Here is a 19,415-nt window from a genome sequence, read left to right on the forward strand (position 1 = left end):
TCTGTGGCAAGTCATGGTCCGTTTAATTATCTATCTTATTATATATCATATACATATATCTGAATCTAGAATGTCCAAGTATAGACATTCTTATGTATCATATCTACAGGTGTCATTGTTGTCAAAATTGCCGCCTGGTATTGGCGGATGGTTCACGTGACAGTGTCCGTGATCCATTTGGCATAATTTTGATTAGAATAATGTCTCCGTGGGGCACTGTTTTTTCCAGGCTCCTCGGGTCAAGAGAGTATTTCTAATATTGTATATTACATATATATATTTGATATATGCTGCCATATTGTTTGAACGGCGCATGTCGAGTTCAATGTACATGTATGAAATCTATCTGATGTACATGTACTATATATCTGACTGATATCTATCTGATATTCATGTACTTATCTAATTTTTGCACATTTGATTAAACGGCCATGACAACTACGCCAAACAAACAAAAGTCTATTTAGTTTTGTATATACATCAGGGTAAATATCTGAATCATAATTGTCTGTTGTTATGAAATTGGTATTAGCTAGAGACATGAAAAGCATATTTATTTGGGCAAAGGTCATGAAATAATTAGGTTTATCAAATATGGATAAACCCTGTTATTTCATGCAGTTAAGCATATTGTTTGGGGCAAGAACTATAACTCTAGTAATGTTAATTCAAGGGCAATAACTCCACACTTCCTGGTCTTGGAGCGTGCGCATTAAGCTCTTCCTTTTATATTCAACTGTTCCCTGAGTCGGTCACAAAAAATCCCCTCCCACCCAAACCCATTATTTAGAATTAGGTTGCATGGTTATTATTATAAATTTCCATTTAAACTACTTGTGAATAGTTGCATAGGTATTGTTTTTGTACAATTATAAATTGTGAATAGTTTTTTCGGGTTGAGTTTTCTTTTGCAGCGTCATGGCCATGAAGAATAGAAGAAAGATGTGCTGGAAAGTGAATATGGACTAAGAATGGTTTTGCAGGTCATCTGTATTCAAGGACTCGGCAACAAAGTGCATAATTTTGATTAGAATACTGTCTCCGTGGGGCACTGTTTTTTCCAGGCTCCTCGGGTCAAGAGAGTATTTCTAATATTGTATATTACATATATATATTTGATATATGCTGCCATATTGTTTGAACGGCGCATGTCGAGTTCAATGTACATGTATGAAATCTATCTGATGTACATGTACTATATATCTGACTGATATCTATCTGATATTCGTGTACTTATCTAATTTTTGCACATTTGATTAAACGGCCATGACAACTACGCCAAACAAACAAAAGTCTATTTAGTTTTGTATATACATCAGGGTAAATATCTGAATCATAATTGTCTGTTGTTATGAAATTGGTATTAGCTAGAAACATGAAAAGCATATTTATTTGGGCAAATGTCATGAAATAACTAATAATGAAGCAAAAATCTTGGGACAGTTAAAAATTATTTTGATTCTGTCAATATACATGTGTATTATTTTGATGTCTTATTGTCTAGTCTGAAGTAATTTATACATATATTGGATGAATAATAATGTAGTATCTACATCGCAGATCTCTAGATAATATTTCTCAGCATGAAGTATTTTAACTTTTTACTCCCTTATTTTAAATGTATGCATAAAACATGAATTAAAGAGTAATGACGTATATTTTTTAAAATAAGAAAATCATATTGCTCCAAATAATCTCCCTATTTGCTTTCATTTTTATGGCAGATTGGGGGTAATTTGAACATTGTATTTTTGAATCATATATGAATGGTTTACACATTTTTTGGGGGGGGGGATGAATTAGAATGGGGAAATATTTAACAAAGTGTCTGTCAAAGATTAGGATGCCTACAAAATTAAGTTTTGATTATCTTTTGTTTTATATTGAATTAGTTATTGGTCGTAACTTAATTTTTTTTGGATATTGATAATTAATTTGAATTCTGGGTACGAAATGTTCCTGATGTTTTGTAGATTTAAATGTGTCACTTTTATCAACTTTGGACGCATTTTAATTCTATTTAGCCTTATCTGAAAGATCATGTGTAAGGTTTAACATAAAATCTCAGGAACAATAAGTAAAATCAAAAAGAAAATAATGTTTTTTTCTTCTATAGATATTTAACCAACGAAAAAAAATTCTATAATAAAACGTACAAATAAATGAAAATAGCTTTTAAAATGTACCACGACTAATTATAAACGAATCCATTTTGCGCAAAGAGCAGATATTGACTGAAAGGAGAGACAACCAACAGTAACAATGCTGTTTATTAGCAATAAACTGGACGCCCCCGGTTCCATCGGGAAAGTTATCATCCTTTCGTTGATTTCCAGAACATGATATTTTCATTACCACCAGCTCTTAGAAAATCTACGGAAAACAAATATATGAGGTGTTACTTCTTAATAGTGTTTTCTTCTTTCATAACGAAATATGAATAATACAGTGCGGTAACATCCTAGCTGTACAAATAGATCAGGGCTTTGCTATGTCTTACATGAGGTCCGTGGGCTGTAAGGGTCACCTGACATGAGCAATTTCCTTAAAGTCAAAACAACGCTAAATAATTAAATGGTTTATAAAATATCAAATAAACCTTGATATAGTATACATCATTTTCAATAGTTCAATAGTTTATCATGTCCCTTAGTAGGACCCGTTATCGTTGAGATGTGGTCCTTGAAACTCAGAAACCGGGAATACAATTCGCGACATGGGACTTTACTTCCACAGCAAGTGCCTCTACCTAGTCAGAGCAGAACTGGATTATGCACGGCCCATTGAAAAGATGACAGTTTTCCAATACCAATACATGACAATGAGGGAGTGTTCGCACGCTGTAAAGGTCAATTGAATAACTCATAAAGGTCTCAAAACAAAACAAACACGTTCATATACTTTCGAGCTTTGACCAAAAGAGACTTGGTCACGGTTTGAGCTCAAACTATCAAATTTATATTTCCCTTTTTAATGTATAGAATTGTTAATATTGGTATTGTTAATGCTTCTTCAAAATTTGAAATATCGAGTAACAAGCAAGAAACAGAGTTTGAAAAAAAAATTTTGTCAAAAAGCTCAAGTCTTTTTATTGTTTACTTAATTATATAATTATATGATTATATTATGTATAATATGTGTTTCATTGGTATATGCTTTCTTTTGTTGATTTAAGTATTGAATGCTTATTTTTGGATGTCGTCGGTCCTAGGACACAGCAATGCGGTGCAGACAAAATAAATACCGCGCGTTAGTTAAAATAACAATGATTTCTTAACTCTGTATCTCGCTTGTAACTTTTAACATTCAAATTTTGGTCAATCATTCAAAATTCACAAGAAAACCATTTTTTACATAAATCAAGAGGCCAATTGGCCTTAACGGTCACCTTAGTAGCATATAACCCATAGACAAACTTTGTAATGACGACCACCTCCCTGCCTGAAATCTTTTAAAAAGAACTATGACACCTATAATTTTGGCAAAAAAATTAAAGATCTGGTCTACAAAATCATGAATTCAGTTTTACTTTCAGGTGTGTGGGAGTAAAGAAGATAACTTTTAAACATTATATGCATTAACAACTATACATCCATTTTGGCCCTGCCCTAGAGTCAAAACCCATGCTCCAGGGGACATGAAATTTAAAATTTTAGTAGAGAACTTCCTGGTAAACATAATTATGAAGTCAGTTTTTCATAAAGATGTGTGAAAATAGAGAAGAAGATGTTTAAACATTAAATGCGTTAACACTATTTTGCCATATTGCCCCCCCCCCTCATGTCCTGAACCCCTGATCCAGGGGCCATAAATTTCACAGTATAGGTAGAGGAGTTAGTGGACATCATAATCATGTATTCAGATTTTTGCCCACATGTGTGGGAGTAAAGAGTAAGATTTTTAAATATTTAATATATTTTTGCTGTATGGCCATATTGGCCCCACCCTAGAGACTGAACCCTTGACCCAGGGGTCATGAATTTCACAATTTTGGTAGATGGCTTCATGAATATCATAATCATGCATTTAGTTTTACACAAATATATATTGAAGTAGAGAAGAAGAATTTCTAAGATTTAATACATTTTTTACTATATGGCCATATTGGCCCCACCCTAGAGCCTGAACCCCTGACCCAGGGGTCATAAATTTCAGAATTTTGGTAGAGAACTTCATGGACTTCATAATCATGCATTTGGTTTTTAACAAATTTACATTGGAGTAGAGAATAAAATTTTTTAAAGATTTAATACATTTTTTACTATATGGCCATATTGGCCCCACCCTAGAGCCAGAACCCATGACCCAGGGGCCATGAATTTCACAATTTTTGTAGAGGGCTTCATGGACATCATAACCATGCAACCAGTTTTTTCCTCACATGTATGGCAGTAGAGAAGAAGATTTTTGAAAATTTGTCTTTTTTGCATATAAGGTCCCACCTGTGGTGCCCCGGGGATGGTAGAGCCATGAATTTTACAATTTAGATTCCTCTTTCCATAGAGATGCCTCACACCAAAAATGGTAACAATTGGCCTTGTAGTTTTTAAGAAGAAGTTAAAAATGTAAAATTGTTAACGCATGACGCAAGACGACGGACGAAAACGGATAGCAATAGGTCACCTTAGTTTACTCAGGTGACCTAAAAAAATGAAAAATTGATCTCAATTGTGTCTAAGTCCATTTAATTGATGAGTACAATATAGTTGAGAGACATTTTTTTTTTGAAAATGAATTGTAAGATTGTCAGCTAAGGTGTAGATTCCATGACAGTAGGTACCAATGAAAATCAATGAACATAAAAACGTACAAACATAGCATGATTCTCCAGTACTTGATGTAAAGATATTCACGTCAAATAAACCAGGATTTCGTTTTGTTTAAATTAATCACTTTGTAGATTATTTTTCTGGGCGATTTTGACTGGCTATCAAATCATATATAAGTGTAAGATTCAGTCTCATTTTGCGCATGCAGAGCTAAAAGTATCATAGCGGGAATGATTAGAACCAGGGACCGATAATTCCTTTAGGACTGCGAATTTCCATCAGCGAAATGAGAAGACTTCTGGTAAATTGTGGAAGCATGAAACTCCCAAGATGACTTCAGTTTGTTTAATGAGAGCTTAACCGTTATACTTAATATCATTTCATTTGAACCAAAATATACGCTGCTATACTTGCAAGAATACGTTTGTCTTTTTAATAAAATGCAAACGTCTTGCAAATATTTATTGCATTGTAAATACTTTTAATAAGAACAAATTTATGCTTGAATAAAGCCATTGTGATCAAGTAAGAACAAAATTTACCACAATATAAGGCATATGGATATCACCCTTGTAATAGATTTTAGTAAATGTGATATACATGTATTATATATCATCGACAATAAAGGTTTGTAATGTTATTTCTGAATTTGAATCGAAAACATGCAGGTACAAATTGATTACAATAGTAAAAAAAGTCACTGAATGCAATACCAGCATACAAAACAGTAACTAGTATCTAATGACAATACATGCAGTCAAAGTAGTATTTAAGAAATTGGTGATCTTATGTCTACAGAAGAACTAGCTAACTTTTTGTACAAGCGTATTATGCATTGTTATTAAAAGATAAAAAGGATAAACAAGTACTACCATATATTCTGTACAAAGATAATGTACGTGAAATATATAACGTTACATCAATTATTGACTCATAAACATTTATTGATTATACAATACTTAGCGAGGAAAGAAGTATTCGGTAACACCGATACACCCGGTTCATTTGAACCAACATATACGCTGCCATACTTGCAAGAATACGTTTGTCTTTTTAATAAAATGCAAAACTTCTTGCAAATATTTATTGCATTGTAAATACTTTTTAATAAGAACAAATTTATGCTTAAATAAAGCCATTGTGATCAAGTAAGAACAAAAATTCATGTTCATTGTTCATGTTCATTGTTCAATGTTCATTGAAATGTCGATGACCAAACAATGACCTGGCGTATTATCAATGAGGGTATACAACTATAATGAACGTACATTTAAATCAGTAAGATAATTCTTAAATCTGGAATAAAAATCGCTTTATTAGTGTAAAAATGTTACTTTAGCCATTATGATAGTAACTTTGATTGACACTGTACAGTCAATGTTCCTAATGCCATATGTATTCAAGCTACCTTTTTATGAAAATTATATTCCTTTACACATGTATGCATGCACTTTTATATTTTATCAACTGTTGCATGGAATATTTCTATGAAATTCGTTCACAATTGTTGGCCATTGTAAAATGCAGACGTCACTTGTTTTCTATTAAGAAAAAAGCATTTTTGTTGGAAAAAACAATAAATGTCCTTTGATTTGTGATCAATCAAAAGGATATTTCAAATGTGTCCGCGGTTAATCTTAACCACTGTTTTGTCAAAGTTTTTACTGATTTTGATAAAATGACGATCACTGCATGCCATTGTTCGATGTTGCCAGTACATGTTCCTTATCAATTAGATGAAATCTACCCGACACCGACAATTGTAAAACGATAATGCAACGAATATCACAGAGTTTACTGTTTTATCATTTGAGTTTTTATCTTCAAAGATTCTGAAAACAATAGCTCTAACCTTGTATTGAGTTAAATCTTTATGATAGAAACAGAACAAGCAATTAGATACCAATGATTTGTCATTCCAAATACAACTTAACAGCACATCATGCCTTATTCGCGACAGAACAAAGGTTTAATTCCCATCATCAACTCTAACCAAAGATTGGAGCTTATAATGGATTGGTGGTCGCTAGACCAGGCTAAAGTGGATAAGTATACATGTATCAAACTCACGAGCACTTTGTAAAATTCATTTAGAACAGGTATTTAGAACAGACTTTTGAGTAACTGTAGTAACCGCTGGTCTGTCTATCCCTCACTATTTCAATGTGTTTAATATCCTAATGTCTTTCTCATTCACTCGACTTGGAGAAAAGATTTCGTCGGATAATACGTGATCAACCTCTCAACGTGCTTACAAGAGAAAACTAAATGTTTTCTAGCACCATGCCGCCTGGACAATAAGTCAAGACAATGGTAAATTAGAACGTGTAATCTAGCGTTACATGTCTCATTCTTTTTGTTTAACACAATTTTCAATTATCTAACCCAAACACTACCCCTACTTTACCCCCTCTTGTAAACAAAAACATCATTATCTCAGCTACAACAAAAAAAACTGATTGGTTCATCATCTTGATGTTAGGAAGGCATGAGTAAATAATAAATATGATTCAAATTATGGTGACTTACCTTGGGAGACGAGGCTGCCGAATAGGAGAAAATGCTCTTATTACTGTAGAAAGACATCAGTAGCAGTAGAACTCAAATTACCTAATACAGGACTTTATTGCATCCTGGCCTTCATTATTTCATATTCATTGTCTCAGAGTCGTTGCTGCATTCACAAATCCTTATTTGACGATACGTGTCAATGCTAAACAAGAGGCATAATGCCGCGCACACTCTTAATGGCGTGAAAGCACGTCTGTCACACAGCATTAAGGGTATTACATGAATAAGTCTGTGAACAAGTTGATATTGCAAAGCTTTTGTGTCATACAAAAGCAGGCTGCGTTCGTTTTTTCTCTTAATTACAAAAAATCGTCTCATTTCTGAACATGAGCAATCTGTAACATTTCTCCAAGCTACCTGTGCTCGGTTTATAAATTTTATTGATTCACCAGGACACGGGTATTTTTCTTACGATATCGAAATGTAACAGTTCTTATCCCCTTTTCATTATTAATTGCAACATATATTCACCATTAGCAACATCAACTTGATTGAAAATCGAACACATTCAGATATCATTTATGTAAGCAGTTAACGTTGTATCCTAGAGAACCTTCTGTTGTTTTCTATGAAACTCATTTTTGGTTATCAATTTAGTGTATACTTTTTTATTAATTACATGTACATGATATATTAATTGCATGATGACAAGCTACAGAAGACAACATGTCTATCAATGAAATAAGTGTGTCGATTTAATAAAAGACAAACTTTTATTGCTGCAGGGAAAATAAAACATAATATCCGATCGTTACCAAATCAATCTGATATTATACACCAATATGCGACCAGGAATTGAACAGTTATTCATGTTTTATATTTCGTTTTATTTTGGGTGGGTGGGTGGGTGGGGTGCGGTTGAAGAGAATCAGTTTTTTTGTCAATGACAATTAATTTCTAATAAAAGCAAATATCACTATTGTGAGCACTGATTCATCGTTACTAGTATACTGCAAGTGTCTATAGAAACAGATTCTAAGGACTCATATCATTAAGGTAAAAAGGCAAGTGTCTCGTATGACAGATTGTTATAAAATAAAGCATTGACACTGACTGGGAAATTATGTTTCCAAGTACACCACATTGCCAAAATGTTGTCTGCCTTAACCGATGCTCTGAAACGAAAAGCACCAAAAAATTTGTTTTGTCTGTATTAATAGTATATGAAATTGTCAGTAATACATTGTCAGTGCTTTAAAGGATTATCATTGAGGTATCATACTCTTAGTAAAACTTTGTCAATGTTTATGCGATTGCTAGTTAGATTTTAAACTGTCAGTAACAGTTTATCAATGTTTTAAAGGTTTTCAGTTAGATTAAAAACTGTCAGTAACACTTTGTCAATGTTTTAAGAGGTTGTCAGTTATTAACAGACTGTCAGTAAGTCCTTTTCATTCTTTTAAAAGATTATCAGTTCTATTAAGGCTGTCTGTCTGAATCACTAAATTAATGTTTCATGAGATTGTCAATTAGATCACAGACTATCAGTTACACGATGTTTACGTTACATGGGATCTTGTTGAAACCCATCATTGCTTAGCTGCAATAACGTAGCCCTCTCCGATTTTTTATATCTGATGTATACTGGAGAGGGCTACAATTCCATAGGATCTCCGTAATGGTGCAAAATTAATTTTTTAATGCGACTGACTTCGGTCTGAAAAGATCGATTTTATATTTGACTTCCTTTAGATAAAATGATTTTTGACTTCAGGTTGAACAAACTAACCGTATATAAATCAAAACCAGATAAAACACATCAGCATGTTTACCAGTCGTCTTTTTCAGCAGCCATGACAGTTCTCGCGTGATTTTATGGGATTTACGCTTGGAGTTTTGATGGGCTTGATAACGTGAATGTCAGAGTAAATAATCGATCTTACCTCGTTCTATCACTAAAACATCATTTAAAGATATGGTATATAATGGAAAATTCATATTTACCGCGTTAATTATGTTTAAGGAGGCTGGGGGGGGGGGGGGGGGGTCCAAAAAATTTTTTTCTCCAAAATTCAAAAGATTTGCAGAAATGTTTTATATAGTCTTAATTTACATTTCAATATGGAAGACCACATCACAATCATCGTTAATTTTATCATTTATTGCATCTGAAGAAATTGCACATTATGTAAAATAAAAAATTATGAAAAATATTTGAAATATAAATAAAGGCAAAAAAAAGAAAAATATCACAATTTGAACAAAAATGTATATGTCATAGAAATGCAGATATGTAAAACAAAAAAAAGTAGCCACAAGATTATTTCCAAATTTTAACGTAATAATAATCAATACATGTGTAATAAAGATTGAGCATTTTAAAAAAATTTCGATGGTGAAATTAAAAAATAAAATAAAATAAAACACCCCTGCGAATGTAACTGTCATTTAAATTTTAGACCACGTGGTTTTATTTGACCCTTTCAGTTTCGCAGTAAAAAATCGTGCCTCGTGTCTATTTTAGAGAATCTAGGCAAATATAAATTCTAGAGGTTTATTGATCTTAAACTTTATCTTCATTAATTGGTGGATAAAATGTGTTCTAGAAATAGATGTGACAATACAAAAAATGGTTTTTTCTGCTGTTGCGACAATTAACATGCGTAGTAAAGATCCCACCGTAAGAATTAATTTTCGATCCGCGCCTGACCTAGTAATAACATCAATAGTGAAACAGACTGTACTATTTTATGCAGAATGTTCCTTGAAAATGGCTCGATACACTAAGTTTTTATGCAAGATATTCACCCATTATTTTTTTTAAAAAAAACGGTATTACAAACCACAAGCATCAAACATGGCTATGATTTTATTAAGCAACCCAATGTTTATATTATCAACCTCTCTACACGTGGTTGAACACGAACGATAACTCTGTTCTGAATATCATCGTTTAATTTAAGAAACCACTAGATGGTGAAATAAGACATACATCTTATAAGGTGTTGATGTCTTAACATAAATCAAAGTAGAATATGATATGAAAATCGACCATCACTTACGTATTTTGAGAATATTATCCGAACACTTATACTTCCGCTTGAAATTTCACAGGAACTGAACAAATCTCGGTGAAGTCTCGTGAACTTTCATTCGAGCACCTCTGGATTTATTACATACTTAGTAACGATAAAGAAAACATTCCGAACACATTCGCAGGGGTATAAAAGAAAAATATTAGAACAAAATATTTGGAGTTTTACAAGTTACCTCCCTTTGAAAAGTTAGAAAATGCTGAAAAACAGCTGAAATGATTTTTTTGCATTTTGTAACCCTTGGTTTACCATCAGATGACTCTTTAAATATTGCTTCAATACTATCATATCCATTTCTTTCAAAAGAAAATTTCAGTATGATGTAAGAGTTATAGAACATTAAAGTGAAAATCTTTTTTGTATAGAGATAAAAACGCTTTAAAATGGCAGCCACCCCCCCCCCCCCCCCAGCCTCGTTAAAATAGGGGAATTCCTATATTCAGTTCACGATCCGCTCCTAAATTCTCATTGGCCGTCCCAAAATAAAACCGGTCAAGGTCAGTAAACATGGCGGACAAATTCAACTTGCGTTGTTTACATACACGAAAAATAACCGATATATGGACTATACCTAATGTTTTTGGATTAATTTATGCCATAGACATCTACAATATTTGAGTTCAGGTAAGAAATGCAGATGTTATTGTCATTTATATATGATTTCAGACGTTCGGGAGTGAATCACTCCCGCACTTGCACCATTACGGAGATCCTATGGAGTTGTAGCCCTCTCCCCCCCCCCCCCCCCCCCCAAAAAAAAAATCGGAGAAGGCTACATTATTGCAGCTAATCATTACTGTGAGCTGCAAGATCGTCAAAATCATACATCAGATTGAGACAGGGGTAATTATCAACAAATTGACAGTGTAAGTGGTAAACGAGATTGTCAGAAACATTGAATGGGGACATGGTCACGATTTTAGTCAAAATTTATTTTTCTATATTTATTGTTTACAATGCACCAGTAAAGCATTTGTAATGATCAACCAAACTGTTATCATCAATCTCAGAGTAATAGCTCACACATCCTTGTAATGTAAACAAGGCTCGTGCATTTCTGGTTTGTTTACATTGGTTCAATATACCGGTAAAGTTCTTTTTCAAGCTGATTTTTTTATCTGCTGAATAGTTTTGAACATAATTAAACAGTTCCTAGCGTTTGCCACATTCATTTAAAGTCTAAAGCTTGATTCTTTCACATTAACACTCAACGTTTTAAACACAAACATGATCTGAGCTTTGTTTGCATAAGTTATGTATATCGCTCATATACCTCTGCAACTGACAATCAAATTTTGGTTGTCTGTAATGCCCCAGTCACACATTCACGGATTAAATGCCGGATTAGCTACGGAAGCGATCCGGAATCATTCGTGGCGATATGTTTTGACCCGTGGCTTTTCCATCTGTTATCGTATCCAAACGTAGCAATACTTGTATAGCTGCGACAATTTTTGAACATGTTCAAAATTCCACTACGGATGAAACCACCGTAGTACTTCCTTAGAAAAACTTACTTAACCGTTTTAGAACGTAAAGTCCGTTTTAACTCCGTATAAATCCGTAGTAATTCGTATGTATCAATTTGTATCCATTCCGTAGTGCATCCGTACTAACTCCGTATCATTAGATTTTCCGGTGTCAACCGTGGAAAATATTCCGTAGTAGAACCTAGAAGTTGATCTGTGAATGTGTGACTGGGGCATTAACGATTATTTGATTTTCCGGTGTCAACCGTGGAAAATATTCCGTAGTAGAACCGTGGAGTTGATCCGTGAATGTGTGACTGGGGCATTAGAGATGTCTTACTGAAACATTGTAGACATCTAGTATAAGATACTGAGCATTTTCGATTTTAAACTAGAGATTTTCCGTGACATGTAATTATAATTAGTAAATGGACGACAAGGTATTGCCATAGGGAGCTGAAATACACGTAGCGCCACTGTTACATGAAAGAATGCCTAACAACTGACGATATAGACATTGACCATCGCATCTTTTGACTTACAGCTATCACAATTCTAAGCTTGTTATTTAGGAGATGTTTAATGACAACATGAAACCCATAGCTAGGACGAGTTATTGTTACAGTAATAAATCCATATTGAAATAGTTATTACACGATTCCGTAGCAGACGACAAGGATGCAACAAAATCAAATTTTGTGCATATAAATCTCAGAAATGGAAGAAAACTTGAAAGAATTAACAAACATGATCAATGATATTTCGCAATACTAATAAATGTAACGTTTGAATTGAAATTTATGTATTTTCTGCATGAGCTTTCTCTGTCGCTATTAACAATGCCAAAACGCAATATAACTCACAACGAACTCGTAGAAAATGTTTCACTTCACTAACAAGTACAGAAATATAGTATTGACAATGGTGATTTCCTTTACAACGTAAGTAAGTAATTTATTTATTTATACTAAGGTGACATGTGTATACATTTCCAAGTGTAATATTAAAAACAGTAAACATAGATTTAACACCCGGCCCGTCGGGCCTATATGCCACTTTGAACATATTAATAATGAAAAAAAGAAAAGAAAAGAACACAGCATCAAGCGGTAAACAAAGATATGATTGAAAATATAGGTGTATAAGCATAGAGCTTCCTTTAGAACCCTTGAGTTTGCACTGTTTATATAATACAGTACAATATATGTTTATTTTCTGAACAATAAAGATTGTTTACGTGTAAAAGAATGATACATGTATAAGTATTTGGCAACCTGCCGAGGATAATTTGAAATAAGAACAATTAGTGCATCTGTATCTGACAATTCTTGTAATTGATTAAATCCAGTATTTTCGAAAAGGATTCTTCTATAATCGTTATATAAAGGACAATGTAATAAAAAATGAATTTCGTTTTCTACACTATTTTTACAACAAAAAGGACAAATTCGCTCCTCAACGGGTTCACCGTGGTATCTACCCGTCTCAATTCTCAATGGAAAATCCCACATCTAAACTGAGCCCAAATTGATCGCAAATGTTTAGGCATATCTAAAACTACATAATTTTCTCTACCAAAAACTGTTTCAAAAAGTGAATAAGAACGTAGTTTTAGAATATTGATGATCTCACTGTTCCAGAAATTTGAATAGAAGAAGTGTATTTTTGATTGAACTATATTTTTGTCTACGATCATTCTAGAGTCAAAATAGTAATCTAAATCTAAACAGTGAAAAATTTCTTTTAAATCACTACACCAATTATTCCTACATCTGTTGTAATCAATTTCAAATACATTTCCTGTGATCCGTTCATTGTCAAAGGACAATACTTAATTCCAATATCTAATTACATTAATCAAACGTCTATATTGACTAGGTATAAATGCAGTGTCTCCATAAACTGACAAAGTAGGCGCAAAACGATGAACTCCAGGAAAATAACGAATAGCTCTATTTCGAACATTATCTATCGATTGAAATTTTTTGAACCCCAGACACTATATCCATTGTCCAAAACTGGAATAACACAAGAGTAGAAAAGTTAACATTTGCCATAATTCTGTAATGAATGGGGGAAAACATTTACAAACACAAAACATTTTCATACACATTTAATATCCGTTGAAAATCATTGTTGTAGATATCTTATAGTATAGTCCTTCATCTTGACATATACATCGGGAAACAATTACTCGTTGATATGCAATATGACAATGGCTTAAAGACGGGTATGTTTTATGAAGGGCGCGGCCATTACTTTGATGTTTGCTGTGAATACATATGTTAATGGTAAAAGCTACTCAGATAAAATCAATGTGGCTAGTTTTATAGTTATTAATCCCGTATAAAACCGTCTCACATTAGCCTTCAACAATACTGAATAGGTATTATGTCCAAGATTGTTTAATATTAGGGTCGTCTGGTGAAGTTAAATCTGAGAGAGAGACAGAGACAGAGAGGCAGACAGACAGACAGACAGACAGACAGATCTAAGTGATATTCATTCTTCACACAAGGACAGTGATGTATTCATCATTACATCGATTGTTCCCGCTAATCCTTTAGTTTATTATCAGAGCACCAATAGAGGGATTCTTTTGCAGTCTTGTCAAAGGCCCATGAAATAATATTGTCATTTATTAATTTTCAATCTAAAGTTGAAAATAATTACATGACAAATTATAATTTGTCATGTAATCATTTTCAACTTTAGATTGAAAATTAATAAAAGACAATATTATATACATGTGTATGGACTGAACATACACTTTTGTCATTTAATCTAACTTGATTAAAAATATGGTTTTTTAGATTTTAAGGTTTTACATACTATGGTTATCAAATTAAAAAAAACATTGAAACACCTGAAAATATGTCGTATATTGACAGAACTCGTTATTGTGAATGTTTTCACTTGTAAAATGCAAACTGACCACACGATCAGGACTATGTGATAGACCTACCTTCTTGCGCTCTGAGTGCCTCTTCTTTGCCATTGATCGGTTCTTGCTGTTAGGCTGTTTTTGCTCATCTTCCTCTTCTTTTTTCCGGAACATGTTGCCACGTGGTCAGGTTTAATATCTAAAAATTGTCAGATAATTATGGTTAAAAATTCATACAACGAATCCAACTACTCCCTGGTTTGAAGCACTATATATTTTTTTAAAGTAATCTCTTCTGGTTTTATGAGCACACATGGTAAAATCTTTATTTCATGCAACATTTTGCACAACAAATGTCTTACATAAATCCAGAATAAGAAATGCCAAAATTGTCTTTTTCTTTTGAAATGAAAAAAAGAGAGAACATGCATTTGTTTTCTATCATCCGAAACATAGCATAAAAACTCCCCAAGGGCCATGTACATATACACGACAAACCCAGTTAAATGAATACTGCATCTATCTGCATAGTTGCAATGTGCTCAAGATTATTTTTCCCTATACTGTTCTAATGTTGAGAATATATTTTACATTTTGTCTCATTAACGTCGAAAGAAAAGAATTATATTTTACATTTTGTCTCATTAACGTCGAAAGAAAAGTATGCTTAAAAAACGACTGAAATTCTGAAACACAGATGTGTTGACCGTTGGCCGTAAGAGTGACATGCATGTTATACAGCGCTTTGGAGGAACTAATTACAAGATCGTCATGTGCACTTTATTCAATTGATTTTAAGATACTTGTTGGAGTGATATATTTCTATACATTATCCAAGATATTTCACAACGCTTGAAGCTAAAGGCAGAGTTCGCATTTGCATTTTAATTTCGGTCATACCATTTAAACAATAAAATGCTTTCTTTAGTGATTCATGCGAGGTATGAAGGTGGCGACATTGCAGAAAAAATACATGACCCGCGTTATATTTACAGCTTTCTTTAAAAATTTGTAAAAGTTAGTTGAATTAACTAAATTACTGTTAATATTCGTCAGTCCGTTAGATAAAAGAAAAAGCTAAATCGTCTCCTTTGGGAGTTTGAGTCTGGCATCATGGTAAGTATTTCGTGCAGCCCGTGATTTTTCTTTGATCGATGAAGGTTTTGACCAATCAATATACGGAGTGTGTAGCTTTCAGTTCTGTCAGTTTCTACAGAGCGACGAATTTCTATTAATTTTTTGTAAGAAGGGATTCATACTCAGTAGATGTTAATATACTTTTGTAATGGAGGGGGTCTGAACAGACTGCAAGAGGGATGGGGGTCGTTTGTTATAATAACCCAAGATGATTAGTTCATTGGTACTTGAACTGGTCATGAAGCCTAAAAGACAATTTTGGTAAGATGGGGGATCAGGAAAGTGTTCAAGTTATTTAGTAAATTCATAGATATTTAATAAATAATTGAATTAATCATAAAGAGTATATAAAAACATAAACTAAATAACTGGTAATGCACACCAGATAAAAGATAAAGAACTAATTTGCTGAATATCCTCCTTTAAGAACCATGGCCATAATGTTTGTCAAAATTTATTTTTTCGTTTAGATTTTTAAAATGCTTCAGTAAAGCTTTTTTCCATAGTCAACCAAAATTTGAGTGTCAGTCGTCTAGTTATAAGCTAGATAAAGAGCTTACAATTTTTTTGTGATGTAAACATGGCTCAAGTCTTGTTTTTGTTTACATTTTGAATGCTGACAAGAAAATTCCAGGTTTAGACTTAAAATGAATGTGACAAGTTCTAGGAACTAATTATTTATGTTCAAAAGGAATAAGCAAATGTACCAATGTAAACATACACCTGGCACGAGCCTAGCTCAGAAAAAACTGTGAGCTCTGTATCTTGTATAAAAAAAAATGAAATAAAAATAAAAGATGAATATCCATTAGGAATAAAATAATTCCCATGGGATAAAAAAAATTTCCTACAGGAAATATTTAAAATCCTATGGGATTTTAAAAAAATCCTAAAGGAGCTATATTTCCTATAGGAGAAAAGTATTTCCTACAGGAATTCATTTCAGACAGGTTGCTCTCCTATCGAAAATTTCGATTTCCTGTATTTTAAAATCCTAAGGGAGTTTGTTGAAATCCTATTGGAAGTTGAATTCCAATAGGAAGAGTCTCCGGTTGGAAATCCAAAATATTCCACAGGAAAATTGTTTTTCCGATAGAAAAAATATTTTCCTGTTGGAATTTTCTCAGATGACAGGTGAGATACAGCAATAAAAAAGTTGTTTTAAACTCTATACATAATGGGTTGTCATGTGACTCATATGACATTTGAATTTTTCGATACATCTTAGACGGGTGCAAAAATGGCACCTTGGCACTGGCATATTTTACACCGGCACAGTATTTACTATGTTTTGTCAGCGCACGGTTATGATGTGATAAGGTCAAAACAGTTTTACTTCCGGTTTACCTGAGTTACTGCAAAGAAGAGTTGATTAGAATAAAATTTGACCCAAATCGTGACCATGTTCTTTAAAGAAAATGAATTGTGATTCATAGCATTAAAGAAATTAGCAAAGCTGAAATCCACACGATCCAGTTCTAACCAGTTTATCGATATGTCAAAACCTTCAGCAACCTAAGAAAAATCGCTGACTACACAAAATAATCATGATGATGCCAGACTCAAGTTCCCAGAAAAGAGAACTTGGTCATTTCTTTTATCTAACGAACCAATGTATATTAACAATAATCTGGTGACTTTTAATTACCTTTTAGGATCAATTCATTATTTGGTTAAAAGAAAGATGTAAATGTAAACAATAAAATGCATTCATAGGTAAGTCATGCGTGTTATGAAAGTAGCGATCACAACCAATTAACGAGTTCTGTATTTTTAGCAATGTACCTTCATTTCCCTCAAAAGTCACCAGTTCAAGAAGGCATTTTATTGTTCGAATGAATAAACAGTTTGTTTTATTAATGTGGTAGATATTACGTCTTATATTGTTAATTTGTCATGTTCTCCAATCAAATTTCTTTTACTTTGAATTAGCAATAGGAATGTATTTTCAAAGTATGCAAAGATTTTTCACTACATGATCAATAGAAGTCAATACACCCATAGTAATTGTTCTCCAAACCCAGGGTCTATGAATTACACTATATTGATAAAGAGTTTCTTGTTTTACAACAGACATGCATGCAGTTTCCCTTGTTATAGCTGTTGTTTTAAAACTCGTCTTACCACCGTAACAACTCTACCTTGGATTAAGGAATTTCATATTTTGGGGTTAAAACTATTGCTCATTGGCCTACTAGATATATAAAAAGATGCGAAGATTTTTCAAAATTATTGCATCATGATTTATCAATAGCGTCCTGTCCTGGCACCAGAAACCCTGGCCCTCGGGTCAGGAAATTTTACAATTAATTTACAATTAAAATTAAACAAAAGAATAAAAGGATATTTAACACGTACATATCACCGATAGAGCAATTTTGATAGAGACTTCACTGGCACATGCTTTTTACGATTGCGTCCATTTTTACATGGTATTAACAATGTACTACAGTAAGTTTCCCTCTACATTAAATTGTCAATCTCAAACCAAAGGTTTTATCTCATTTAGATGCGCTTGTTTCTTTTTTTTTTTTAGAGAATTTGAGTCGAGAACTAAGTTGAGTAATTCCAAATGATGGTGACGGCGCTATATCTACCGGAAGAGATGAGAACTACTGAACTCACAGCACAACGCATATAGTCGGTCATTTGGGTGTTTAAGTAATTTATAACTTCTTTGAAAGTCACCTGAAAAATCATGAAAACAAACTTTTCAGTGTAATAAAACAATGACAAGCATCAGATAGAATAGCTTGCATAGAGGCTCAGTTTAACGAACAAATATTTGAACAGCTTGATCGAGTGCTCTATCCTTATCCAAACAGTACAACCACGACTATATGTATTATTGTAATCTTAGATAATGAATCGAATACAGTAGATTTTGCAATAACATTATATAGCATGTGCAAAACCCCTAGTGATTGATTTATAATTTCAAATGAGGAGATATTTATCGGTAAATCATTAATGATATTAGATTGCACAAAGTTCCAGAAACGCTTAGTACGTGCATTTAAGAAATTATTAGAAAATCAAGGTTCGTTTTCTTTTCACAAGAAATTTCATCGGATCACGCCTGTCCTTGTTATGAACATGCAGCATAATGAATACGATTTTCTATCAATTAGAAACATAATATCGTATATCTATTCAATCTATTCTTGTTAGGTCACCTGAGTTCTCTATTGCGATCTGTTTTCGTCCGTCGTCGTGCGTTAACAATTTTACATTTTTAACATCTTCTTGAAAAGCACAAAGCCAACTGTTACCATTTTTTGCTCTGAAGCGTCTTTTATATGGTTAGAGGAATCTAAATTGTGAAATGCATAGCTCTACCACCTCTGGGGCGCCACAGGCGGTGCCAAATATGCAAAAAAAGCCAAATTATCAATGTTATTCTCTACTCCCACACTTTTGTAAGGAAAAAACTAAATGCATGGTTATGACGTACATGAATCTCTCTACTAAAATTGTAAAATTCATGGCTCCTGGGTCAGGGGTTCAGACTGTAGGGTGGGGGCAATATGGCCATATAGTAAAAATGTAT

General features: G+C 33.1%; 1 protein-coding gene across 3 annotated transcripts in view; it reads right to left on the reverse strand.

Moving 5' to 3' along the window:
- LOC105329068 (short transient receptor potential channel 7) overlaps nt 1-19,415 on the reverse strand; it is a 90,495-nt gene that overhangs the window by 67,221 nt on the left and 3,859 nt on the right. For 2 of the 3 annotated variants that reach the window (XM_066079886.1, XM_066079887.1), the window contains exon 2: nt 14,810-14,927. In XM_066079886.1, the coding sequence (XP_065935958.1) occupies nt 14,810-14,902 (93 nt within the window). In that variant the 5' untranslated portion in view covers nt 14,903-14,927. Of the gene's footprint in view, nt 1-7,298; nt 7,651-14,809; nt 14,928-19,415 lie in introns of those variants that run through there. The other variant, XM_066079888.1, reaches the window with a different exon arrangement.

This window comes from Magallana gigas, chromosome 3, assembly GCF_963853765.1.
Source record: "Magallana gigas chromosome 3, xbMagGiga1.1, whole genome shotgun sequence".
Taxonomy (NCBI): domain Eukaryota; kingdom Metazoa; phylum Mollusca; class Bivalvia; order Ostreida; family Ostreidae; genus Magallana; species Magallana gigas.